General features: G+C 37.6%; 1 protein-coding gene across 2 annotated transcripts in view; it reads right to left on the bottom strand.

Annotated features, from left to right (window-relative positions):
* Positions 1 to 27,731, bottom strand: part of CRYL1 (crystallin lambda 1) — a 213,156-nt gene that overhangs the window by 42,504 nt on the left and 142,921 nt on the right. For both annotated transcript variants that reach the window (XM_007495199.2, XM_056794670.1), the window contains exon 5: positions 24,374 to 24,568. In XM_007495199.2, coding sequence (XP_007495261.2) covers positions 24,374 to 24,568 — 195 coding nt within the window. The remainder of the gene's footprint in view (positions 1 to 24,373; positions 24,569 to 27,731) is intronic.

Raw genomic sequence — 27,731 nt, forward strand, 5'->3', positions numbered from 1 at the left:
GAGAGAAGTCTATTAAGTGACTGACAGTGGCAATTCACACTTGTATCATTCCTTCATTCTGAGGAACTTCCCAGGCTGACCCCATGATCATTGCTTCACTCCTCCGTTTCCTATCTAACTCTGGACTTCTCCATTCCTCAGGACCTTCTGACACTTGAAGATGTCTCCATCTCTTCAGTCTTACCATGGAAGATCCCTCCACTTTTGCAGTACAGCCCTCTGGGGAATTCCTCCCAGAACCTCTATTTTGAGGAAGTTGTGGGCCAGGTCCATGCTCACTCCTATATTCCTCTCCCTGCTCTACTCTTCATACTCCCAACTTCTCCATATCTCCATGTGAATACTTTCCCATCCTATTCCCCAGGTTTTCGGTTCCCAATTATGTGTTTCATTTCCCCAATTAGAAAGTAAGCTCCTTGAGAGTAAGGATTATTTCTTTTTGCTTGTATTTGTATTTCTAGTGCTGAGAGCATAGTAAACAAAATAAATACCTGTTTATTTGTTTGAATTAAGGCATGCAAAGACCTTTACTTACAGTAATCTTGAAAGAGTAATGCTAATATCATCATCCTCATTTTACAGATGAAGCAATAGACCATGAGAGGTAAAGCAACCTCCTTGTCCATGATATTATAGCTAGTAAAGAAACTCAGACAAGTCTCAAACTCAGATGTCACTACTCCAAGTCTACCACTTGCCTACTATACCATGGTGTGCTAAGTTTGATTAAAATTAAATTTGGGGATGATTTCAAAATATCCACCTTATAATCTAGTCCTTAGTCACAGATGCTACCTTGTTAATGCATCCGGCCTTTCCATCTGCCTCTTCCCCAGCCCAATCTTATCTAATGTTTGAATTCTAGCAATTTATATCATCCTCTTTTGATTACCTCTAATTTATAATATTTATGATCCTCCCTAAGCTATATTAATATTGTTAACATGAGAATGAGAGAGATGTAGTTCAAAAGAAAAAGGAAGCAATAGGCATCATGGGGCTTAAATACATTTCTGAAATTGCTATTAATTGATCATATATCCACTACCCAGTCATCTCTTCTTTTATGATAGGTTCTGGACAGTTAGACTCTGAGAAAACATCTTTTCCTTAAAGTGAATGATTAGAACCAAAGAGCTTGGCTCTTCCCTAAGTGTTGATAACTATATATTTTCTAACTGCAGAGAAAAGAAAATTCTCAGTATCTCTTCTTCATTAGTGTCCAAGCTTAAATCCAGCCCTTAGCCTGGGCAACTGTTTACCTAAATGGTAGTCTGCTTAGGCTACCAAGTATGACACTTTCCAATGAATCAATGAAAGACTTGAGAGAATGATATCATGGGAGAAACTGAGGCAGAGCCATACATACTTGTGTGCTGTGCACACTACATGAGCTCTCCCATGTTATCACAATTGAAGATTCAGTTTCATACCATTCCTTAATCCATCAACATTGCTTTGTAACATCTCTCCAACTCAAGAAAGGTGTACTACCTTCAACTTTAGGCATAACCTAAATAACTTATTGCATTGGTGGCTTTTATATAACTAATAGAAAATAATATATACTCCAAATTGTATAACTACTAAACTTAGAATGATGGTTAGCAGAATCTCCCTCCATCTGTCTTTCTCTCTCACGCACACATACATACACACAGATACACTCATATTTTCTTCTATTAAAGTAAAATTGACCCATATAAGGAAGTTTATCTTTTTCTGCAAACATATACGGTAACAAGTTTATCTTTTAAGTTCTGCATTTATTCATACAGGTCCACTAACTAAGAGGAAAATCCATCCATTTCCATCCTTGCTTAGGAAATCCAGTGGATAAACAAGGATATATAATATTAGTACATAGAATAATTGTGTCCCCTTATGGAGGGGACATCATTTAGAAGAGGAACTTTCTATCTTGATGAGTGATTCTTATGCCTCCAAGGTATCATAGTATCCTATTATTTTTTTTTATTTCATTGTTTTATAAATTCCACTCCTGCCTTGCCAGCAGCCCCACATAATATCACTGTAGGACTTTTTAAAAATGAAAATGAATTACAATAATTTAATTTGTAGACAATCTTAACAAAACTTTTGGATATCTTACATATTGATTCCTGAATGCCTTCACAATTATATCTTCTCCAGTACAGATCTTCAAAAATGTGATCTATCTTTTGTTCTCATCTTTGTTTTCTTTACTGTTATTTCAACCTCCTCTATAGCAGGCATATAATAAATGTTTATTGATTGATTTATTGATTGAACTACATCTGGGACTATGATATTAGGCTCCAATTGTGTTTCTACTGATCTTGAAGGAGAAAGTAGTTTGGTAAAATGGTTTTTGTAAATCCATTCCATTTTGGAGGGAGCAGCTAAGTGGTTCAGTGGAGAGACAGCCAGGCTTGGAGCTGGAAGATGCTGGGTTCAGATCTGATCTCAGATACTTTATAGCTGTGTGATTCAGGGCAAGTCACTTAATCCTAATTGTCTGGCCCAACAATTCTAAAATAGAAGGTAATGATTTTTTAAACAATCTTTTCCATTATTTTGTTTGTAGTCAGTCTTCTTTCCATTTTCATCATTGGGTTAATGTAAAATGATTCTGCTTAATCGAGTATCTTACCAACCTTTCTTTTGGACTGTATCTCTGCTTTATGAGACAATATTATTCATAATTGTCATTCTTCCTAGGCTTTTATAAATTCTCATTTTTACCCAATGTTGCCTTTGACAATCATCTCTTGTCATTTATAGGAATTAATTTTCTGACATAATTAATATAGTTGGTATCAATGGTACTTCAGTCACCCATTTCCTATTTTTTATTTTCAATTAATTATTTAAATAATTCAGTATTGAGTTGTTTCAATGCACATCATATTTTTTTCCCATTTTTCAGAACCACTTCTAATCTTAGCTCTCACAAGTTGATGATCTGACTATTCATTAACAGATATAAATCTTTTCCTATTCATCATATGTGATCTTTTTCATTCTTTTTGGTGTTATTTGGTACTAATCATGTCCAGAACCTACAAGTTCTATTTTTCAACAAAGGGTTCACAATTAAGTTCCTGTGTCTTTTATAAGCTTTTGGCCTCATTCTTTCCATCTTCTCAAAACAGGTTTTCCTATATCCCCCCAATTTCACTTTTCTCATCTTTGCAACAAAGTCATTAAATATCAGAGGACATGTTGATTTGATTTGAGAGGTCTTACTGAGTTCTTTGTGGATATTTTTTCTGACACTTTAGCTTTATGTGTTCCTTAGGGAAAGATTTCAAAGAATGGAAAAAATCTTGGCCTTTATTAATATTGAAAAAAGAGGTCAACTGATAGAATATCAATAAATTCTAGCATATATATGCCAACTCTCCTATCTATATAAAACCTTTATGATATTGCCTATACACAAATTGAGAGCATCCTCCACAAGATCAGAAAAAGCAAGTGAAATTCAACAATGGACATCTTTATGTTTTCTGAATTAACTAAAAATTAGGGAACATAAGATCCCATTGTGCTTGTTGCTTAAGGATTCCAAATAAAGCATATGATTGGGTGGAATAAAATGTTGCCATATAGGATTTTTTTTCTAACAAGTTGTCTCCCATCTAGACATCAAAATTATTACAGATTCTTTAGAGGATTTAAGAACAGAAATAGTTCAATCCAATGACTTTTTGATAATAAACATCAGATGAAGCAGGAAACTGGGAGCTGTATGCTTGCCAAAAGTATTTGCCATTGTGATAGAACAGAAAAAACCCTATACTTCAAGAGGACTAAAAAGGAACCTCCTTCTGAAGAAGTGGTTTTCCAGATGCTTCTGTTTTCAGAATGACTTAAAACACTTTGTATCAGCACCAGAACAATGCGGAGCCTCCTGAAAGATATCTGCAATCACTCTAAGGAATTTGGCCTACTCAACCACAAAGGAAAAACCAAGAAAATGAAGACTTTCTACTGCTCAGATTTCTATGTATAATTGAATCAATATACTTTAGAACTAATCAAACGGTATGTCTAGCTGGGACAGCAGTTGGGCTCAGAGAAAAACTGGAGGAGAGTAGGTTGCCCTGTTTTGGGGAAATTGCAAAGCTAAGCTAACTACTAAAGAAAAGCCAATTACTAAGCTGAAATGTTTTATGAAATTCTGGGACCATCTTTTAAATACTTTTTTATCCTCCCAGCATTACCATATGTGGTAGCAAAATATGCAATACAATTGCCTCTGAAAAATAAAAATGAGCATCACATAGAGAACATATGAGAGATGCAAACTGAGGATGAGCAGGCTACAAAAAATACCCAAAAAAGAAAATAATGCAAATAAATGATGTCATCAAGAACTGTATGGAAGAAGAGATGGGCTGATCGCATGGCAAGAATGAGGATAACAAATGAGCAGCCAGTGCTCCACTTATACCACAGCAATATCACAAGAAAATCAGGAAGGTCCCTAGAATACTGGATTGGCATTACTGCCTACCCCCAAATTATTAGGAGGATATGGATGAGAAGTTACACAGGGTGGCCAGGCAAGAATGGGTTGTGAACTGGAACACTGGAAGAAACTCATAAATCAAAGACATCACAGACCCATTTGAGTACTTAATGAAACTAAAAATGGGAAACAGATTTGTTTGTTATGTAATAATATTTTCAGACTCACTGAGTATGAATTTGGCCCATAAGAGACACACAAACATAGAGATGGGAGGACACAGATTCAAAGAAAGACATGGGCAAACAAGAATGAATACATAAATACAAGGGAGCATTAAACCAAACAATCCCTAATTTCCCTTCCAATTCTAAATCTATGAACAACACAGAAAAGAAACATGTAGGGGGAATATGAACCTAAAAAAGACCATCTTGTCTTATCAGATGGTCAGACATTTAATTCAAACCTGGAGTCTCTACCAACCTAAGCTAAATCTTCAACAGCCTGTGGATGGCAAAATGTCCAATTCACACATCATTATTTCCACACATTTTTCTTCTCATTTGATAAAGATCTATAAGTGAACTCACTATCAAAATCTTCTATCTGTCCTATTTTGCTCTTCTGTATGTTTGTGATGACTAATAGAGGATGCATTTTGATAAAGGGGAACAGTTCTATCTACATAAAAGTTGGAAACTTATTCTAAACACAGAGACAAGTACCTGATGTTAAAAAACAAACAACAAAAACACCTGCATCTGTAATGAAGAAGACACGATGGGGGGAAAAAGAGGGAATAGTGGTGAGAGTGAAAGGATTGTTCTACTTGTTCTCCTCCCTTACTTCTGGGGGGAAATAAGCCAGATCCTGTCCCCTTGAAAAGGGAGTATGTCTCCACAGGGATATTTTTCTGGGAGTAGACCAGTAGACCAGAGTGGGATTGCCTCAGTGAACTGGCAGGATGCCTCCCTCAGAGGAGCCCAGGGCTCCTGGGGTCAAATCTGTCCTTGAGAGGCAAGATGATCTCTCTTATGCCTCTGCTTCTTCCAGGGGACATTAATTGTCTGCCCCTTTCAGGGTCTTAAGAGTGGTCAACTGCCAAGAAAATGTCAGTTGCTTTAGTCAGACAATCTTAAATCATTGGGGTCTGACAGTCAACCCTCTCTTGGGGAGAGGTATGACTTTCCCAAATCTTTAATCCCCTTAACTATGTTGTTAGAGACAGACCCAACCCCAAATCCTAAATGTCAAATAATTTATTGAGGTTCAAGTAGGAAGGGGATGGCAGGGAGGCCAGGTAGGAAAGTGGGTAAAAAGGGAAGCCCTACAGATCTTCCCCTCTTGCAGGTTGGCCCCCCCAGAGTCACAAGCTTCTCAGCCCTGACCTCTCCCTTTTACCAACTGCTTTCTTGTCCCTACTCTCAACTAGCTAGATCTTGAATGTCTGAGTCCAGGGGCATGTAAGGGAGAGAGAGAAATCTTAAGACAAAGGTCTGTGGATGGCTCTGTTCAAAAGTCCCAATTCACAATCCCATTTGAGGATTTTAGACTGCTGTAACTGAAAGTCTTAGTGGAGGTGTTCAGGGTTTCAGAAGGGATAGTAGATCTCCAAAGAAATAGATTTCTTCTCAACTTCAGGGAATCCACCTCTCCACCTTCCCCAAGCTAGAAGTCAGTTGCCAGTTGGATCTTCAAGCTTCTGATTCTTCCTCAGAATTCTTAGCTTTTCTCCTTGCCCCTCCTCCACTCTCTCTTCAGCTGGTCTCCCCCAGAGAATAGTCTCTCCTCAATGTAGAATCTCTCTTCTCTTATCTTACACATTGTATGGGTCATGGTCTTCCCAAATAAAGGGATCAAGAATTTTGGATTTCTGAAATTAATAATAACTTGCAGGGCTTAGCTTTGACATTATATCATTTCACAAGGATTGGAAACCTCCAAGGAAAGCAATGTCTCTCAGTTTCTCCATCACTGACGCATAGAGATGAGCAGAAAAAGGTGTTGACAGCTTTAATTTGCTTTCTTATGATTCATTCAAACTATCACCACCCACTTACTATAACTCCACTGTCAAGAGAATTCTCCTACAAATACAAACCCAACTTTTTTTATGGTAAAGGACTTGTCATCACATCACTACTTCCTCTGATGTGTGATTACCTTAAGAATCTCTGCTTAAAATCTCTTGGCATAAGGCCCCATTAGAAAGGGCTATCTTACCCAGCAGTTGAACCCAGATTAGGAAAATAGATGTCCATTTAAAGGAATGACACTAGATACCTACAGAATTTCTGGTCTTATTGGCATATTGCATGGCCATATTTTCATAGAAATGACACACCTCCATTCTGAACCTAATCTAAAAGCAGAAAAGGTAGTTTGGCATTTCAGAGAAATGTTACAGGAGAAAACAAGATTTGTTATCTCATACCTAGGGCTTTATCTCTTTCCTTGCCTAGAAATGATCGTCTCTGAACTTTCTATTTACTTTGCATCTGAGAGAGAACATAAGTAACATGTATAGAAAGAAAAAAATCCTCCCTGCTATTCATTTCTTCTCAAAGTTTCTCCTTTGTGCCTAGGTCCAAGTATTGATCCCCAACTGTGGCAGCCACCAAGAACTTGGTCTCTTTGGCAATTTTACAAACTGCATTAAAAAACTGGGTGAATGTGAACTGGAAAGACTTCAGTAATTGATGCAGAGCAAAGGGAGCAGAACCAGGAGAACATTGCACATGGAAACTGATATATTACGGCCCAACCAAATGTAATGGACTTCTCTACTAACAGCAGTGCAATGATTCAGGACAATCCTGAGGGATTTATGAGAAAGAACATTATCCATATACCAAGAAAGAACTGTGGGAGCAGAAACACAAAAGAAAAACATATAATTGATCATGTGGTTTGGTGAGTAAATGACTGGAGAGTTTTACTTTAAATGATCACTCTATTATAGGTTTTGAACAATGATACATGTATAACCCAGTGGAACTGCTCATCAGCTCAAGGAGGGGGGAGAATGAAGTGGGGAGGGAAAGAACATGAATTACGTAACCATGGAAAAATATTCTGAATTAATTAATAATTTTTAAATTGAGTGAAAATTATATTTTTGCTTACTACCTGAATCAGAGTATATAAAAACAGGAATTCATTTTGTAAATTGTCTTTAACAACACAAGTAAGGAATCACTTTTTCCTTTCTAAGTGAAATTTGCAAAACCCCTAATTTCTTCCAGCAGATCTGCCTCCAGTCACTCTCCCCATCTGAAAGTAAACAAAGGTAGTCTGAGGGAAATGTATCCATATACATTTTACAGAAAAACATTGGCATGCTACATTCTTAAAACACTGATCTGAGAAGAAAGTATGGAACACTCTCAAGCACCAATAAATGTGAGTGATTCGGTCTGAAATTATTTTGTTTAGCTGAAATACTGAAATACTGAAAAAGAGTCACCCTCAAGAAGATCTTACTCCAAAGGATGTCAAACACCAGAAATAAGATCCTTAGCCCAATTCCCAACCCTCTTAGTACTAATCACCTCTATGGCACATGGAATTGTAAATAATCTCAAATGATGAGCTGGGAGTTTGTCATCCACCCAACCCTACTATGGACTATGGTGTCTAAGCACGTACTTGAGGTTTTCTCCCAGAGAACTTCAGAGTCTTACAATGGCTACCTTGTGACCACAATGACATATTCTATTATACCACATTGTTAACAACAATTTGAAATGGATAAGGACCACAAAAAGGCAAATGACACGCCTTTGTCCTCACTTTCATCCCACCTATCCAATTAATTGTCAAATTTTGGAATTTCTGCAGTTATAACATCTCTCATATCCCCATCCTTCTATATGCATTCCTTCTACATGCATATCTACTTAGTACACACCATCATCATCTATCATCTGAAGTACTGTATTAGCTTCTAGTTAAACTGGTTCAGTTTATTAACTTGTAAGTTATGCTTGATATATAAATTTTATTTTTATTTATTTATATAATATATAATAATATATTTTCTATATTATGCATAATATATAAAAAATAAAATTTAATATATAAAATAGAAATAGATTTAGAGGCATCGAGACTGGCCAGCAGGCAATCGTCAAATACTTGGTATTCTTTATATTTATCAAAAATATATGTATTTTTTAAAGTCATAGTCTATAAGTTAAGAGCACCTACACTAGAGAATATAATGTATTCAAAGACAAATAAACATAGGAAATGTGCAAAATAAATATACAATAGTTTGAGGTAGGGCTAATAACCATCAGATAGAGAAGCAATAATTTATTAAGAACTAACTATGCACCTAGCATTGTACTAAGGACTAAAGATACAAAAACAAGCAAAAAGAAAAACAGTTCCTGCTCTGAAGGATTACATTCAATAGGGGAAGACCTATAAAAGAGAGTAAAAGAGAGTTAAAAAGGAGTTATCTATGTGGAATCATGGAGGCAGAGTCGTGAGGGTCAGAAGAAGAGAGGGAGGGGAATAAAGCAAACAAAGCATGGCCAGCCTCATCCTTAAAATGGTAGACCCAAGAGACTCACCAACTATAGAAAGGGGCTACAAAAGCAGAAAAGTGTGCCAGAATGAGAAGGCTACAGGTAATGAGGGAAATCCCAAGTCAGCTGAGGATTGTAGGCCAAGATCAGAGTTAAAAGCAGAGCCAGGAACAGACTGAAGCATGTCCAGTCTAGGCCTCTCCCCACAATGGAAGCCCCCAAAAAAATTCAGCAATGGTAGAAGGGGACCATAGAAGCTGAGGAATGTTCCAGGATAAGAAGGTAGTCTTGAAGAGTTCATAGAACTTTGCAAGGCCAAGTAGAGGAGGGAAAATATTCTATATTTAGGGGACATCCTGTGCAAAGAAGGCAAACACAAAACATCATGTACAAAGATAAGCAAGTTGTCCAGTTATGGCCTACTCTTTGCTTTCCATGATATCAGTTATGGGCCCTCCTCCTCCTTTATATTACCCACTGTAGTAGAGGAATGGAGAGAACTTGTAAACCTTGCTAAGTATCCGGCTATCTCCATTCAGTAAGCCAATGTATTTTTTGGCAATGTCCACATAGCACAAAAAATTTCACAAAACCCTGGAAATTAGCATTCTTCCACAAGGACTCACTTCCTTGGGTCTCACTTTCCTCTTTTGTAATATAAAAGGAAGAAGGACTCCCTGCAACTGGTTGGAGTGAAAAGGAATAATGAGTAAGCCTGGAAAGAGAACCTGGGGGCGGATTATGAAGGGTTTCATGAAAGAAGAGTTTGTATTTTATTCTAAAGGCAATGGGAAGCCACTAAAATTTCTTAAGCAGGGAAATGACAGGGTCAGATTTATATAGGAATAATTCCTTCCTCATCTCTAACTTACAGTTTTTCTCTTTCTTCAAGGCTCAGGTGCTACTTCCTCTAAGAAGCATTTTCAGAGGTGCCCAAACTAAAAGAGCTCTCTCCACCTTCAATTGTTCCTATAACATTTTGATAGACCCGCCCCCACCCCAACTCCCCTTTGTTTATATCATCTTCTTTGCACCATATCTATTCATGTCTCAGTCAAATCCCATTATACTGAAACATGTATCCTCAATACCTAGCACAGTGCCTTCCACACAGAGGATGCTTAATAAATATTTCTTGAATTGTGTTGAACCTGTGAAACATGACTCACCAAACAAAGGTGAAGAAGATGAGCAAACCACAAAAGCACCTCCAAGGAGGAAGCAGACCTACCCTTTATATATTATCAATACTACCACCTGTCTCATTTCTGCACATGCTCTCACCCTGAAATGTCAGAAAGAGAAAGAGCTGAAAGACAGTCTAGTCTGGCTTGAGTCATCCAAAAAGAAAAAAAATTTACTCTAAAGTACCAAAAAAGAAATGAAAAAATATACCAAACAGGGCAGCTAAGCGGCTTAGTGGACAGAGAGCCAGGCCTGGAGATTGGAGGTCCTGGATTCAAATCCAACCTCAGACACTTTACAGCTGTATGGCCCAGGCCAAATCACTTAATTCTCATTGCCTAGCCTTTAACACTCTTTTGCCTTGGAATTGGTACTTAGTATCAAGTCTAAGACAGAAGGTAAGGGCTTAAAAAAAATACCAAGCCGATTATTTATTCCCCCCCCCCCCCAACGCAAGCAACCTTGTACCATTTACACATAGATACATACATGCATACATTTATTCAACAACAAAATTTCCAGAATGACTTTATATTCAAGATACTTTGTTTAGTGCTTTGGGATAAAGAATTCTATTATTTAGTCTCTGCCCTGCTGGAGTTTACAGTCTAGAAGAAGAGATAAAATGTGTACAAAATAGCTAAAACACACATTAGAATGTGAATATGTAATGAGAGGCATAAAAAGCTACAGGGGTTCATAGGAGAAGATCATTTCCACCTGAGTGGATCAGAAGGAGTTTCATGAAGGAAAGGGCATTGGAGTTGGTCTCTGTAACTTAGCCTTGCTCTCTGGTGGTTATAGGAGAATGTATTGATTTAGAATCTTGAACCCTAGAGACTACATTTCCCACAATCCCCCTTTCCTTTTCCTGTTTGTGCATCTCCTTTTGAGCTTCTGTTCTCCGCTCAAAGGGGCACTCTCTCTAGACTCTTACTAGCGAGAAGGGAGTTTTTTGGGTGCTTGCTGGAGTTTTTAAATTCCTCTTCGCTCTAAGTCAATTTTAATAAATAGTATTAAAATAATACTTGGAGTATTGGATATTAATTTTAATCTTTACAAGAATTAAATCAAACCCATCTCAAAGCTTTCTACTTGCTTGACCGTGAGAAGTCATTGCGGAGAAGAATCTGTCCAACTGTTTTGTTGGAGAATTGATTTTGAGAGAAGAAAGATCGAAAGTCTGTTTCCCTGGACTCTGAGGCCATCTCGGAGTTACCTCGGATCAGCTAGCCTCTGCCATATTGGGTATAATAGAAGAAAGAGCATAATAGAAGGAATGAAGGTACAGGGAGAAATTGGATAAGTGGAGGTTCAGGAAAGAAGGGCATGCCAAAAAGAAAAAGACAGGAGGGAAGTCCATCTAGTAAAACCTTCAGATTAGACAGATCCAAAACAGAATTCCTCAGCTCTCTTCCCACTAATATCCTTCCTTCTACTGATGGCACCAATATCATGAATTTAGTGATGGCATTAACAACCTCATGTTTAAACAGGCTTGAAACCTCAGAGTCGTCTTTGATTTTTTCTCTTTCTTCCGACACATCCAATCAGTTTGATTCAATAAATGTGGCACTGTGCTAAGCACTATCAGCTGTCAACTCCTTTCAATTCTACCTTGGCAATATTGCTTATATCTTTGACCTTCCAAGCAGGTAGATAAAAAAATAAAATAAAATAATAATAATAATAATAAAGGCAGTTGGGAGAAAAAAACAATGGAGAGACTTGTGGAGGTCGTTGCCTTTTGACAGAATGACCCAGATCCTGAACCAGCCTATCCTGTTCTTAAAAGGTAGCCATCCAAAAGTCCCTAAAAGTTAATACAATCTAAAGAAGGAAGAGACCTCAGAGATCACTTAGTCCATCCACTCCCTTCATTGTATGGAGAACACTGAAGATGAAACACATGAAATGACTTGTAAAGGTCACACCCATAGCCAATAGGAACTTAACCTATGAAGGGTAATAGTAAGAGATCAAGCTGGAAAAGCAGGTTGGGGTCAAATTATAGACAGTTTTAAATGCCCGATTAAGGAATCTGGATTTTTTTAAAATTGGTGCTATAATCAGAATTATAGTTCAAGAAAACAAATATGGCATTTATTGCTAACCTAGAGAAAGTTGGGAAATTACATCACCATGTGACTATAACTGGTGAAGACTAAAAGACATTAGTGGTATATTGTTATGTGGGAAAAGGTGTTGGACCTGCACAGTGCCTTGAACATAGTAGATAATGAATGTATTTTGAACTGAATAGAATGCAGGGTCCAAGGGGCAGCTGGGTGGCTCAATGGCCAGGTCTAGAGGTGGGAGGTCCTGGATTCAAATATGACTTCAGACATTTCCCAGCTGTGTGACCCTGGGCAAGTCACTCAACCCCCATTACTTACCCTTTACCACCCTTCTTCATTGGAACCAATACTCAATATTGATTCTAAGATGGAAGGTAAGGGTTTAAAAATGTTTTTAAAAGAACGAGAGGGTCCATGCATCTGGGTTCAAACCTTGGCTCTGCTCCTTACTATTGAAGTGACTTTTGGAAAAGTCAGTTTTGCATTCTGGGTCTTCGTTTTCTCATCTGTAAACTAGACTATATGATATATATCTAAGTTCCTTTCTAGCTCTAAATATAGGATTGTTCTTGAAATACCTGCTTGCTAAGGAGAGCAAAGTTTCTGGCATTAAAATTATATATAAAATTAAAAAGTGACTCATTTTGCAACTCCTAATCTTGCATCAGAGAGAAATGCCAATCTTGCCTCCCTTAAATGCAACTTTGCCAACAGCATACAAACTCTCCTGTTTGGCACTCAAAGTTCTTCAAAATTTGATCCCAATCTACCTTTCCTGATTGATTTGCACATTGCTCTCTCTTACACACTATTTTATCTTATCCAAACTATCCTACTTATTATTCCTTATACATAACATTTTTTCCATCACTTTCCTCCACATCTTTGCATACATAGTCTGTCCCTCAAGCTTAGAAAGCTCTTCTTCCTCATCTCTACCTCTCAGATCCTTAGTTAACTTTTTTTATAATTAATTTTTATTTTTCCAGATTACATAGCACTACAATTTTAAAATATTCTTTAATACAAAAAAGTTTTTGAATTACATCACTTTGTAAAGTAGTTTGAAATCAAACTGCTAGGTCCCCACCCTTCAAATTTTTTAATTATATACTTAACCACTACCAACAATAAAAAACATCTAACTAAAGTGCATTTAAAAATTATGTGCAAAACCACAAACTCCACATTGTTTATAATATGTTTAAAAATATTTAAATTATATATCTGTGCTACTATAAACACCCTCTGCTGTTGAGTTCCCTTTGAATTTACTTGGATACTTTTTTCCTTTGTGTGGCTGTTATTTTTTAAGTAATCATATGTATTACTCTTATTCTCTATTCTTCTCTTCATATATTTCCCCATTTATATTTGTCATTTCTAATAACAACTTTCAATCATTTCTCCCATTCATTGCCCTAGTTTCCTTTAAGGTCCTGATTCTTCCAGGTATTACTGCTTTCCTTTTCTGAATACAATTCCTTGTCTTTACATATATTTTGCATTGACTTATCTGTATACATGTGGTTTCCCCTGGTCTAATACAAGCTCTTTAAGGGCAGAAGTGGATTCATTTTCTTCTTTATACCCCTAATGTCTTCCATGGCACTTAGTACATTGTTCTTGTTGCTATTATTATTCAGCCATGCCCAACTCTCTCTGTGACCCCATTTGGGGTTTTCTTGGCAAATATACTGTAATGGTTTGCCATTCATTACCTTCTCCAGCTCATTTTACAGATGAAGAAACAGAGGCAAATGGGGTGTGTGATTTGTCCAGGGTCACACAACTATTAAGTGTCTGAAGCAAGATTTTAACTCATGAAGGTGAGTTTTCCTGACTTTGGGCTCAGCACTCTATCCACTGCCCTATTTAGATGCCTTTTGTATGCAGTAGGCAATAAATAAATGCTTGCTGTATCAATAAATGCTATTGATATGAAGGACAAATTAGAGTGAAGAGAGAAACTAGAGGGAAAAAGATTAACCAATCCATAAAGCATTTAGGAGTCTACTTTTTAGGAATCTACTAGTTCAAGCAAGAGGTAATGAGGCCTTATCTACAGTAGGGTAATGGTGTGGGGAGTGTTGAGAGCACATGCTCAAGGAGTATAATGAAGGATCATAGAATCACAAACCCAGAGCTAAAAGGAACTTCAGAAGGCATCCATCTTCATTTTACAAATAAGAGAAGTTAGATCTTAAAGACTGAGTGGATATAAGTGGGAAGAAGAGAGAAGCAAAAGATACCTCTTAAGTTTTGATGGTGCCATTGACAGAGTTAAAGAAATTAGGTGAAGGAAGAAGAGCAAAGAGTTTCTGGGACAGAAATGATGAATTTCACTTTGGATACTTAAGGTGTTAACAAGATATCCAGGCAACTGAAATGTTGATCTGGGATGTAAGCAGATGAATGAGGCTCAAGATAAAGATTTAATAATCATCCTTATATGGAAGGGGAGGGAATATGTATTTATTAAGTGAATACAATATGCTCTGCACTATGCTAAGTGTTTTACAAATTTCTGAAGCCTTGGAAGTAGGAAAGGAGGGAGTGTAGAATGAGACAATGAGAGGAGGCTGAGAATAGAACCCTACAACAATGAGGTAATAAGAGAAAGAAGAAAAGACAAAAAAAGGAGGCAGAAAAGTAGGGATCAGAAAAGTGAAATACAATACTTCCCTTTTACCTTGAATGTTGAGGGGAACTGTATTTCTGTGGCTACACTTCTTAGACTTCCTCAAAAATAAAAGCCTGAAGTGAATTTTTAAAAAAATGTTAAGTCACTAAAAGGTCATAATTTGGGGGGGGGGGGAACTATAATTTTATTTTGTTAATTAAATTAATTCTCAATGAGGATAAACATTTTAAATGTCTGCAAATTTTTTTCTCAGTAGGAAATTTTTATTTTCATTTTAATGCCTTAGAGAACATTAGCATAGGTTGGTGAATTTTGGTTTGGCAGGGTCAGAGACAAACAAAATGCCTTTAAGGACCATTGGCCAAGAAAAAAGGAAGGCCAGAACTGTCTTTATAATCATTGCTTTATTGTATATAATACAATGCTACCAGACTAAAGTAGTGGTAAAATAGGGTAAGGACAAGTAACTGAAGGTGCTCATGGTAAACAGATAATTAACTGACTTATAAAAAAAAATAACATGACCAGGAGCCAGAAACAGGACTTACAGAACATCACATACATTCTCTGCCTATTTCTCCTTCTACTTCTGGGCTCCTGGATCAAATATAGCATACATATCTCAAAGACAAAGCAGTGAATGGTAAGATAATCTAAATATATCAGGCAGTTAATGATGCTAGTACCATATTACTCTCCCAAACAGCATGACACCTGATATTCCTATTCATTATCCTACTTTGCCATGCCATTAAGACAGTGGGTAGTAGGTGATTATCATCTTGCTTTATATATGTTTTTGTTATTGTGCAGTTGCATCTGACTCTTTGTGGCCCCATTTAATGCTTTCCTGGCAAAGATACTAGAATGGTTTACCATTTCCTTCTCCAGCTGATTTTACAGATGAGGAAACCGAGGCAAACAGGATTAAATGACTTACCCAAGGTCATACAGCTGTAAGTGTGTGAGGCCAGATTTAAACCCAGGAAGATGTCTTCTTCTCTATTCACTGTGTCACCTAGCTGTCCCAACTTTATATATGGGGTTGCTGAATCTGGGTATTATGGTGGGTCAAAAGTGTTGTCCACTCAGCAAGACAGTATATGACAAACCCAAAGATCCCAGCTTTTGGGACAAAAATCCACTATTTCACAAAAACTGCTGGGAAAATTGGAGGACAGTGTGGGAAAGATTAGGTCTGGATCAACACCTCATACCCTACACCAAGATAAATTCAAAATGGGTGAATGACTTGAACATAAAGAAGGAAACTATAAGAAAATTAGGCGAACACAGAATAGTATACATGTCAGACCTTTGGGAAGGGAGAGGCTTTAAAACCAAGCAAGACTTAGAAAGAGTCACAAAATGCAAAATAAATAATCTGTAATACATCAAATTAAAAAGGTTTTGTACAAGCAAAACCAATGTAACTAAAATCAGAAGGAAAGCAACAAATTGGGAAACAATCTTCATAAAAACCTCTGACAAAGGTTTAATTACTGAAATTTACAAAGAGTACATCAATTGTACAAAAAATCAAGCCATTCTCCAGTTGATAAATGGGCAAGGGACATGAACAGGCAGTTCTCAGCCAAAGAAATCAAAACTATTAATAAGCACATGAAAAAGTGCTCTACATCTCTTATAATCAGAGAGATGCAAATCAAAACAACTCTGAGGTATCACCTCACACCTAGCAGATTGGCTAACATGACAGCTATGGAAAGTAATGAATGCTGGAGGGGATGTGGCAAAGTAGGGACACTAATTCATTGCTGGTGGAGTTGTGAATTGATCCAACCATTCTGGAGGGCAATTTGGAACTATGCCCAAAGGGTGATAAGAGACTGTCTGCCCTTTGATCCAGCTATAGCACTGCTGGGTTTGTACCCCAAAGAGATAATAAGGAAAAAGACTTGTACAAGAATATTCGTAGCTGCGCTCTTTGTGGTGGCAAAAAATTGGAAAACGAGGGGATGCCCATCAATTGGGGAATGGCTGAACAAATTGTGGTATATGGTGGTGATGGAATACTATTGTGCTAAAAGGAATAATAAAGTAGAGGAATTCCATGGAGACTGGAACAACCTCCAAGAAGTGATGCAGAGCAAAAGGAGCAGAACCAGGAAAACATTATACACAGAGACTGATACACTATGGTATAATCGAAGGTGATGGACTTCTCCATTAGTGTCAATGCAGTGTCCCTGAACAATCTGCAGGGATCTAAAAAACACTATCCACGAGCAGAGGATAAACTATGGGAGTAAAAACACTGAGGAAAAGCAACTGCTTGACTACAGGGGGGAAGGGGATACGACTGAGGAGAGACTCTGAGTGAACACTCTAATGCAAATACCACCAACATGGAAATGGGTTCGAACCAAGAACACAAGTGATACCCAGTGGAATCGTGCGCCGGCTATGGGAGAGGTGGTGGGAAAGGGGCGGGGGGGGGGGGGGGGAGGAAAAGAAAATGATCTTTGTTTCCAATGAATAATGTTTGGAAATGACCAAATAAATAATGTTTAAAGTGAAAAAAAAAGTGTTGTCCAAAAAGAACTCATGCCCATGAAGTCCCAACTCAGGATTCTTTCCACAAGGCTAACTAGAACTACCTTAAAAATTACCTTATTTGCTCATGTTTAGAGAGAAGAGGAAGCTTGTAGGTTCACTGGATTCCTAAGCTAAAGTATCAAAACTATAGCCAGAGCATGATTACTATGCTTCTGCCCCAGGGCACTGAAATGTAGGTGATACTAATAGCACTTTCAGTCCTTCAAAAGCATAAAAAACAACTGTAACTAATACTGCTTAGTAAGAATGTTTTTGGTCTAGACCTATGATTTCACCATTACAGGAAGCTCTAGGGAGGACACTGCCCTGTTAATGCAGATCAGCACCTGTCCTGCAACTTCAACTCTTAAGTTGACTTATCCAGAGTCATACAGACAATATGTATTAATAATCCCTGTCTTCCCAAACCCACGGCTGGTCTTGTATCCACTTTGTGCAATGCCTTTCTAATAATTAGTTTAAAAAGGAAGCCAAATTTCTCCTCCTATAGTGGCAACCCAGGAAAGTGCCTCTCTGGCATCCCATCCCTGATAGGGCCAGCCACGTGTCACCTCAGGATGTTCTGGGGTCTTTAATAACCTCTACAACAGAACAGAGAGCAGGTTTTATATAATTTGTCTTAGTTTCAAAAACACTCAAAAACAACTTCGGGAATGGCTTGTTATCATGGTCATGTTCATATTTCTTTGCTGGTCATAAAGAAAAAAAAAACATTAAAAACAGTCTAAAGAGAATTTTCACTAATATAAGAGGTAAACATATTAACAACCTTAAGAAACCAATTTCCTTTTTCATTCTTTTTTTTTCTGAAGGACTAAAAATAAATGTGTTTCTTTTTTTTTTAAGAAACTCCAGATGTAGACTTCCGGGTAATCATGGCTGCAATCTAGACGCCACACGCTTCCTCTCCCCAGCACCGAACGAAATAGACTACATCAAAGGAGCATAAAAATCACTTTTGGAGGAACAGAAGGACACCCCAGTACTCCCCAGTACTCCACAGAGGCGAAGGTACTTAGGGTTTGAACATTTCCACACTATAATAAGAAGGAGGAAAAGCTTGCACAGAAACGTGAACTGAGCCGCCCTTCCCCCCCCACCTCCCCCCACCAAACCAGAGTGAGCTACCTGAGCGCTCACTAGGACAGCAAGTGAGTGGGGAACATCTCTGTCTGGGGGGGCACTCCAGGGTCCTTGGGATCTGGGGACTGCCAGGAAAAAACATCTCAGGGCGGTTTCATGGGAGAACCCGGCACTGAGCACGGGGGGTCAGTGGAGCTGTACTTGGGGCGGTTGCGCTGAACATCTGGGTGGAGCTAAACACCAGGGGTGGACCACATGCTGATTATCTAGGCGGAGCTGAACACCTGGGCAGTGTGGCTGTGATCAGGGGCCCAGCGCTCTAAGAAACCTTGGAGACCGGGAAGAACTAGTCTGAGGCAACCTAAATTCACAGAAAACCCGCCCATACCACCCAGACCCCAGACCAAAAAGGAAAGGGGAATAAAACCACCAAAGGGATGGCTCACATGGCCCAAAATCAAGCCTCCAGGAAGAAAGGGAAAAAGGTGACTATTGAAAACTTTTATGGTGGAAGTACCCAAGGAAAAGAAGAGAATGAGGAGGGAATCCAAAAAAAATCAGAACATGCCTCCCAAAATGGAAACTATCAACAAGCTCTGGAAGATCTCAAACTGGAGCTTACCCAAAAGATGGAAACCTGGAAAGAAAAATGGGAGAAAGAGATCAGCAGTCTGACAGATAAGACTGCTCAATTGGAAAAAGAGCTCGAAGCATCTAATAGAAGGGCAGACAAAGCTGAAAAGCAAAACCAGTCCCTAACGACCAGAATCAAGCAACTCGAAGAAAGTGAGATCATTAAACAGCAAGAATCAATAAAGCAAACCCAAAAAATTAATGAATTAGAAGAAAACATAAAATATCTCACTGAGAAGGTCACTGATCTGGAAAACAGAGGGAGAAGAGACAACCTCCGAATTATCAGTCTCCCAGAAAAACCAGAGATAAACAATAAACTCGATGTTAATCTACAGGAGATTATAAAAGAAAATTTCCCCCATGTTCTGGAACAAGGGGGCAAAATAGAAATAGAAAGGGTTCATAGAACACCTTCTCTACTAAATCCCCAAAAGACAACCCCTAGGAATGTAATTGCCAAATTCAAGAGCTTCCAAGAAAAGGAGAAAATCCTACAAGAAGCCAAGAAGAGGAGCTTCAGATATAAGGGGACTCCCATAAGGATCACACACGACTTAGCGGCTAACACATTAAGAGACCGCAAAGCATGGAACACGATATTTAGAAAGGCAAGAGAGCTGGGTCTCCAACCAAGAATCAACTACCCAGCAAAACTGACTATATACTTCCAGGGGAAAATATAGGCATTCAACAAAATAGAAGATTTCCAAGCATTTGCTAAGAAAAGACCAGAGCTCTGTGGAAAGTTCGATATCCAAGCACAGAAAGCACGAGAAACATGAAAAGGTAAATATGAAAGAAAGGGAAAAGGAGATAAATCTTATCTTTTTCTTTAAGTCAAACTCTCTTCTATAAGGACTACATTTACATCAAATTATATATATTAATATGTGGGGAAAATGTTTTGTGTAACTCTCAAAAATTGTAGCATCATAAGAGTAGTTAGAAGAAACACGCATAGGGAAAGATTGGGGCATTAAGAAGATTTGGGGAAAGTGGGGGCAAAGAAATGAAAAGGGAGGGGGGAACTGTCGATAATACTAAGACCTACTTCAAGAAATAGGGGGGGACTTAATAGAATAATCTTTCCCATATAAAAATACACATAGGAAGGGGAGGGGAAGAACTCTCATATGAGAAGGAGAGGAAGAGAGTGTGAAGTAGAATTACTTAAACCTTACTCTCAGTGAAATTAAATCTGAGAGGGAAGAACATCTAGATCTAGTGGGATCCTGAATTCTATCCTATCCATTAGGGCAAGAAAGAAAGGAAAAGTAAGGGGGGGGGAGCATAAAAAGGGAGGGAAGAGGAGGGGGGAGGGAGCATTAAAAGGGAGGGAAGAGGAAGGGGGAGGGGAAGGGAGCTCAAAAAGGGAGGGGCTAGAAAGGGAAGCATCTCAAGGGAGGGGACTAGGGGGACTGACCTAAAGCAAATCACTGGTTCAAAAGGAGATAGCTAAAGAAGAAAGGTCAGAACTAGGTGCAGGTATCAAAATGCCAGCAAATCCACAAATGACAATCATAACTTTGAACTTGAATGGGATGAACTCACCCATAAAATGTAGACAAATAGCAGATTGGATTAGAACCCAAAACCCTACCATTTGTTGTCTTCAAGAAACACATATGAGGCGGGTTGACACTCACAAGGTTAGAATTAGAGGTTGGAGTAAGACCTTTTGGGCCTCAACTGATAGAAAGAAGGCAGGAGTTGCAATCATGATATCTGACAAAGCCAAAGCACAAATAGACCTGATCAAAAGGGATAGGGAAGGTAAATATATTCTGTTAAAAGGGAGTATAGACAATGAGGAAATATCACTAATCAACATGTATGCACCAAATGGTATAGCATCCAAATTTTTAACAGAGAAACTAGGAGAATTGAAGGAGGATATAGACAGTAAAACCATATTAGTGGGAGACTTGAACCAACCACTATCAAATTTAGATAAATCAAACCAAAAAATAAACAAGAAAGAGGTAAAAGAGGTGAATCAAATTTTAGAAAAATTAGAGTTAATAGACATATGGACAAAATAAATAGGGACAAAAAGGAATACACCTTCTTTTCAGCACATCCACCATGATCAAGTAGGATTTATACCAAGGATGCAGGGCTGGTTCAATATTAGGAAAACTATCCACATAACTGACCACATCAACAAGCAAACCAACAAGAACCATATGATTATCTCAATAGATGCAGAAAAAGCCTTTGATAAAATACAACACCCATTCCTACTAAAAACAATAGAAAGCATAGGAATAGAAGGGTCGTTCCTAAAAATAATAAACAGTATATATCTAAAACCATCAACTAATATCATCTGCAATGGGGATAAACTAAATCCATTCCCATTAAGATCAGGAGTGAAACAAGGATGCCCATTATCACCTCTATTATTTGACATTGTATTAGAAACACTAGCAGTAGCAATTAGAGAAGAAAAAGAAATTGAAGGCATTAAAATAGGCAAGGAGGAGACCAAATTATCGCTCTTTGCAGATGACATGATGGTCTACTTAAAGAATCCTAGAGATTCAACCAAAAAGCTAATCCAAATAATCAACAACTTTAGCAAAGTTGCAGGATACAAAATAAATCCACATAAGTCATCAGCATTTCTATATAATTCCAACACAGCTCAGCAGCAAGAACTAGAAAGAAAAATCCCATTCAAAATTACCTTAGACAAAATAAAATACTTAGGAATCTATCTCCCGAGACAAACACAGGATCTATATGAACACAACTACAAAACACTTTCCACACAACTAAAACTAGACTTGAACAATTGGAAGAACATTAACTGCTCATGGGTAGGACGAGCCAATATAATAAAAATGATCATCCTACCCAAACTCATCTATCTATTTAGTGCCATACCCATGGAACTTCCAAAAATTTTTTTTACTGATTTAGAAAAAACTATAACAAAGTTCATTTGGAAGAACAAAAGATCAAGGATATCCAGGGAAATAATGAAAAAAATACAAAGGAAGGGGGACTTGCAGTCCCAGATCTCAGACTATATTATAAAGCAGTGGTCATCAAAACAATTTGGTACTGGCTAAGAGAAAGAGAGGAGGATCAGTGGAATAGACTGGGGGCAAGCAACCTAAGCAAGACAGTATATGACAAACCCAAAGATCCCAGCTTTTGGGACAAAAATCCACTATTTCATAAAAACTTCTGGGAAAATTGGAGGACAGTGAGGGAAAGATTAGGTTTAGATCAACACCTCACACCCTACACCAAGATAAATTCAAAATGGGTGAATGACTTGAAAATAAAGAAGGAAACTATAAGAAAATTAGGAGAACACAGAATAGTATACATGTCAGACCTTTGGGAAGGGTAAGACTTTAAAACCAAGCAAGACTTAGAAAGAGTCACAAAACGTAAAATAAATAATTTTGACTACATCAAATTAAAAAGTTTTTGTACAAACAAAACCAATGTAACCAAAATCAGAAGGGTAGCAACAAATTGGGGAACAATCTTCATAAAAACCTCTGACAAAGGTTTAATTACTCAAATTTACAAAGAACTAAGTCAATTGTACAAAAAATCAAGCCATTCTCCAATTGACAAATGGGCAAGGGACATGAACAGGCAGTTCTCAGCCAAAGAAATCAAAACTATTAATAAGCACATGAAAAAGTGCTCTACATCTCTTATAATCAGAGAGATGCAAATCAAAACAACTCTGAGGTATCACCTCACACCTAGCAGATTGGCTAACATGACAGCTATGGAAAGTAATGAATGCTGGAGGGGATGTGGCAAAGTGGGGACACTAATTCATTGCTGGTGGAGTTGTGAATTGATCCAGCCATTCTGGAGGGCAATTTGGAACTATGCCCAAAGGGTGATAAAAGACTATCTGCCCTTTGATCCAGCCATAGCACTGCTGGGTTTGTACCCCAAAGAGATAATAAGGAAAAAGACTTGTACAAGAATATTCGTAGCTGCATTCTTTGTGGTGGCCAAAAATTGGAAAATGAGGGGATGCCCATCAATTGGGGAATGGCTGAACAAACTGTGGTATATGTTGGTGATGGAATACTATTGTGCTAAAAGGAATAATAAAGTAGAGGAATTCCATGGAGACTGGAACAACCTCCAGGAAGTGATGCAGAGCGAAAGGAGCAGAACCAGGAAAACATTGTACACAGAGACTGTGGTACAATCGAAGGTGATGGACTTCTCCATTAGTGGCAATGCAATGTCCCTGAACCATCTGCAGGGATCTAAAAAAAACTATCCACAAGCAGAGGATAAACTGTGGAAGTAAAAACAACGATGAAAAGCAACTGCTTGACTATAGGGGTAGAGGGGATATGACTGAGGAGAGACTCTGAGTGAACACTCTAATACAAATACCAACAACAGGGAAATGGGTTTGAGTCAAGAACACATGTGATAACCAGTGGAATCGTGCGTCGGCTATGGGAGAGGGAAGGGGGGGGGGGGGGGCGGGGAGGAAAATAAAATGATCTTTGTTCCCAGTGAATAATGTTTGGAAATGACCAAATAAAATAATGTTTAAAATTAAAAAAAAAAGAAAAGAAAAGAAACTCCAGATGCAATATAGTTTCTGCTCTGGGGCCATGATTGGAGTGGTGGAAAAAATCTAAAGTGTCACAAACAGATAATTATGAGGCAATATAGTATGAAAGAGCAAGAGGAGAGAAACCTGTCATTATATCCTAATATCAAATAACAATTTACTTTGGGAAAGATATTCCTGTAACATAAATGGCTTTCTATCTTCAGTTTTATTCTCATTATCTTTTGCCTGAACCCAAGAGAAAAAATAGCCAACAAACTCCTGAATGAAGTTGGAAATGACAGCAAAACTGACAAATAATTGGGCTATTTCTTACTTTCCAATTATCCAAATTTTCTTTCCTTAGTTCCACAAGCAATTGTACTATATGAGCACAACTGCTCCTGGTGTTTAAATATCTCCTATTCTTGATATTTTGTGTTGCTGCTTCAAGCTTTTCATGGCTTCCCATCTCATGGTACCACCCTATACCCCAATGCCAGCCCCTTTCTGTTATCTGGTAACTAGGTGAATGTGTGGCATTTTCACATAAAGTCACCTATTTCTATCACCTTTGCTCAGAACCTCAGAAAAGTTTAAGAAAAGTAGACATACATCAACAAGCCTCCAGGCTTCACTGATGATGGCATACTGGATACGGTTCAGAATAAACCCATCAATCTCCTTCATTATTCGGACAGGTGACTGCCCAATTTTCTTCATTAGAGCATATGTTTTCTCCATCGTAGAAGGATCTGTCTCTGGATGTGGGACCAGTTCAACCAATGGAACATAATATGGTGGATTTACCTTGACATAAAGAAAAAAAATAACAAGAAATGAAGTCAAAAAAAGTGATTTGGTACCACAGAATACATTCTTGCTATTGTTTTTAAAGCTCAAAAAGAAAAATACTCTAATACCCAATAACAGAATGTCTTCTTTAACATTAGCAGTTAATGACAAACTATATAAGGAATGAATTGGAAAATACTTGTGTGGTTCAATGGATAGAGAGCCAGGTCTAGAGATGGGAGATCCTGGTTTCAAATCTGGCTTCAGACACTTCCTAGATGTATAACCTGACCAAGTAACTTAACCTTCATTGCCTAACCTTTACTGCTCTTTTGCCTTGGAATGGAAGGAAGGAAGGAAGGAAGGAAGGAAGGAAGGAAGGAAGGAAGGAAGGAAGGAAGGGAGGGAGGAAGGAAGGAAGGAAGGAAGGAAGGAAGGAAGGGAGGGAGGGAGGGAGGGAGGGAGGAAGGGAGGGACAGAAACTACCAAAGAATGAAATATCTTTTGAAGTTGCAGTATTTTAAAGATAAAATTTAGTGTTTTGACAACTAACTTAACAGATTACATTTTTATAAAACAAGTAATAAGTTATATTATATCATATAAGTCTGATAAACAATACCATTAAGTATATAGTCCAGGTACTATTAGCCCCATTTTGTAGATTTAAAAAAAAAACTAGATTTGGAGAATTCACTTCAAATAGACCCAAAGTTATCTTACTGGTAAGTTGAATAGCCAAAGCTTCTCATTACAAATCTATTGGATGTTCTTTCTACTAGACCATGCAATCAACAGTGGATATAATAGGATTATGAACATGAATTTAGGAGGAGCAGTCTAATTCTATGGACAGCTTCTTGATTCTAGAATTTTGGTTCCCCATTTCTTTTAATTAGTGGGTCCTTCTGAAAATGTCTAGGTTACTTCCATTTTTTTAGTGTATGTTTCCTTCCAATCCCATAACTTCTTTTGTTTCATAATAATTCCATATTCCTGCTATTCTGGTCTTTCCCCACCCCCCAAAGTTATTAATAAATATCTTCTGCTTATTTTACTACAATACCTCACCATTATCCCTTTTCAGTTTCAAAATTCCAACTCAATTTTCAATTTAAATATCCCAATTTCAATTTTTCAATTCAATTTCAAATTTTCTTTTTCAATACCCATTCCCTCAACCTTCATTCCCCCACCCTTTGACATCCCTTTTTAGCCCTAAAGATTTCCACATGAATTATAAGAGAATTGCACTTAATACATAAGAAGGGGGAAGAGAATAAGCACTTTTATGGCATCTACTATGCACCAGGCACTATACTAAGAGATTTTTATAAATATTATATCATTTAATCCTCTCAACAACCCTAGGAAATAGGTGCTATAATTATCCCTATTATACAACAGAAGCAAACAAAAGTTAAGGAACTTGCCTAAGGTCATACAGCTAGTAAATATCTGAGACCACATTTGAATTCAGATGTTTCTGACTTCAGATTCAACTTTCCATCTACTGTGCAACCTAGCTGCCCTACATAAAAGACTCATAAGAGACTCTCACAATAGTGCTCACAATATTTCTCCCTCTCTCTTCTCCTTCCCCATTTCTTACCCTCTCCCTCATCCCTTCCAAAATTTTTCTGATATAACTCTTCAGAACCCAAGATTATAGGTTTTGAGGTGCTATTTAAAAAACTCCTTCAAATAATCCTCACAACATAGAATAGTATACTTTGGGAAAGGAAAAAATTTTAAGGCCTAGCAAAAGTTAGAAAATATTACAAACTGTAGAATAAATAATTTTGATTACATTAAATTTAAAATGGTTTGTACAAACAAAACCAGTGCAATCAAAATTAGAGGGGAAGTAACAAATTGGGAAAAAATCTTTATAACAAAAACCTCTGACAGTTCTAATTACTCAAATTTATAAGGAGCTAAATCAATTGTTCAAAAAAGTAAGCCATTCCCCAACTGATAAATGGGCAAGGGACATGAATAAGCAATTTTCAGATAAATCAAAACTATCAATAAACACATGAAAAAGTATTCTAAATCTCTCATAGAGAAATGCAAATCAAAACAACTCTGAGGTAACACCTCATACCTAGGAGATTGGCTAAAATGACAGCAAAAGAAAGTAATAAATGTTAGAGGGGATATGGCAAAATTGGGACATTAATGCATTGCTGATGGAGTTGTGAATTTATCCAACCATTCTGGAGGGCAAGTTGGAACTATGCTCAAAGGGCTTTAAAAGACTGTCTGCCTTTTGATCCAGTCATATCACAGCTGGGTTTATACCCCAAAGAGATAATAAGGAAAAAGATTTGTACAAAAATATTTATAGCCATGCTCCTTGTGGTGGCTTCGATTGGGGAATGGATGAACAAATTGTGGTATCTGTTGGTGATGGAATACTATTGTTCTCAAAGGAATAATAAAGTGAAGGAATTCCATGGGGACTGGAACAACTTCCAGGAATTGATGCAGAGTGAAAGGAGCAGAATCAGGAGAACATTGTACCCAGAGACCGATACACTGTGGCACAATCGAATATAATGGACTTCTCTACTAGCAAGAATGCAATAATCCAGAACAATTCTGAGGGACATATGAGAAAGAACACTATTCACATCCAGTGAAAGAACTGTGGAAGTAGAAACATAGAAGAAAAACAACTGCTTGATCACATGGGTCAATGGGGATATGATTGGGGATGTAGACTCTAAACAATCACCCTAATGCAAATATTAATAATATGGAAATAGGTCTTGATCAATGACGCATGTAAAACCCAATGGAATTGCTCATTGGCTATGGGGGTGGGGGGAGGAAAGAAAATGAATCATGTAACCATGAAAAAATATTCTAAATTAACTAATTAAATAAAAATTTTCTACTCAAAATAAATAAATAAATAAATAAATGATCCTCACAGAATTAAGCAGCTTCAAAATGAAAATATTCATAGATCTAGGCATAAAAATTGTAATAGCTATTACTATCCCCATTTTCCTCAAGAGGAACATGAAAGTCAGAGAAGTTTGTCCACTGTTACTAAGTGTTATACCCAAGATTTGATAGAAACATAGCAGTTATAGCTAGAAGGGGCCTTAAAGATTTTCAGGCCTAACCCCTTCATTTTACAGAGAAGTAAACTGAGAATCAGAATGTT

This window comes from Monodelphis domestica, chromosome 4, assembly GCF_027887165.1.
Source record: "Monodelphis domestica isolate mMonDom1 chromosome 4, mMonDom1.pri, whole genome shotgun sequence".
Lineage (NCBI taxonomy): Eukaryota > Metazoa > Chordata > Mammalia > Didelphimorphia > Didelphidae > Monodelphis > Monodelphis domestica.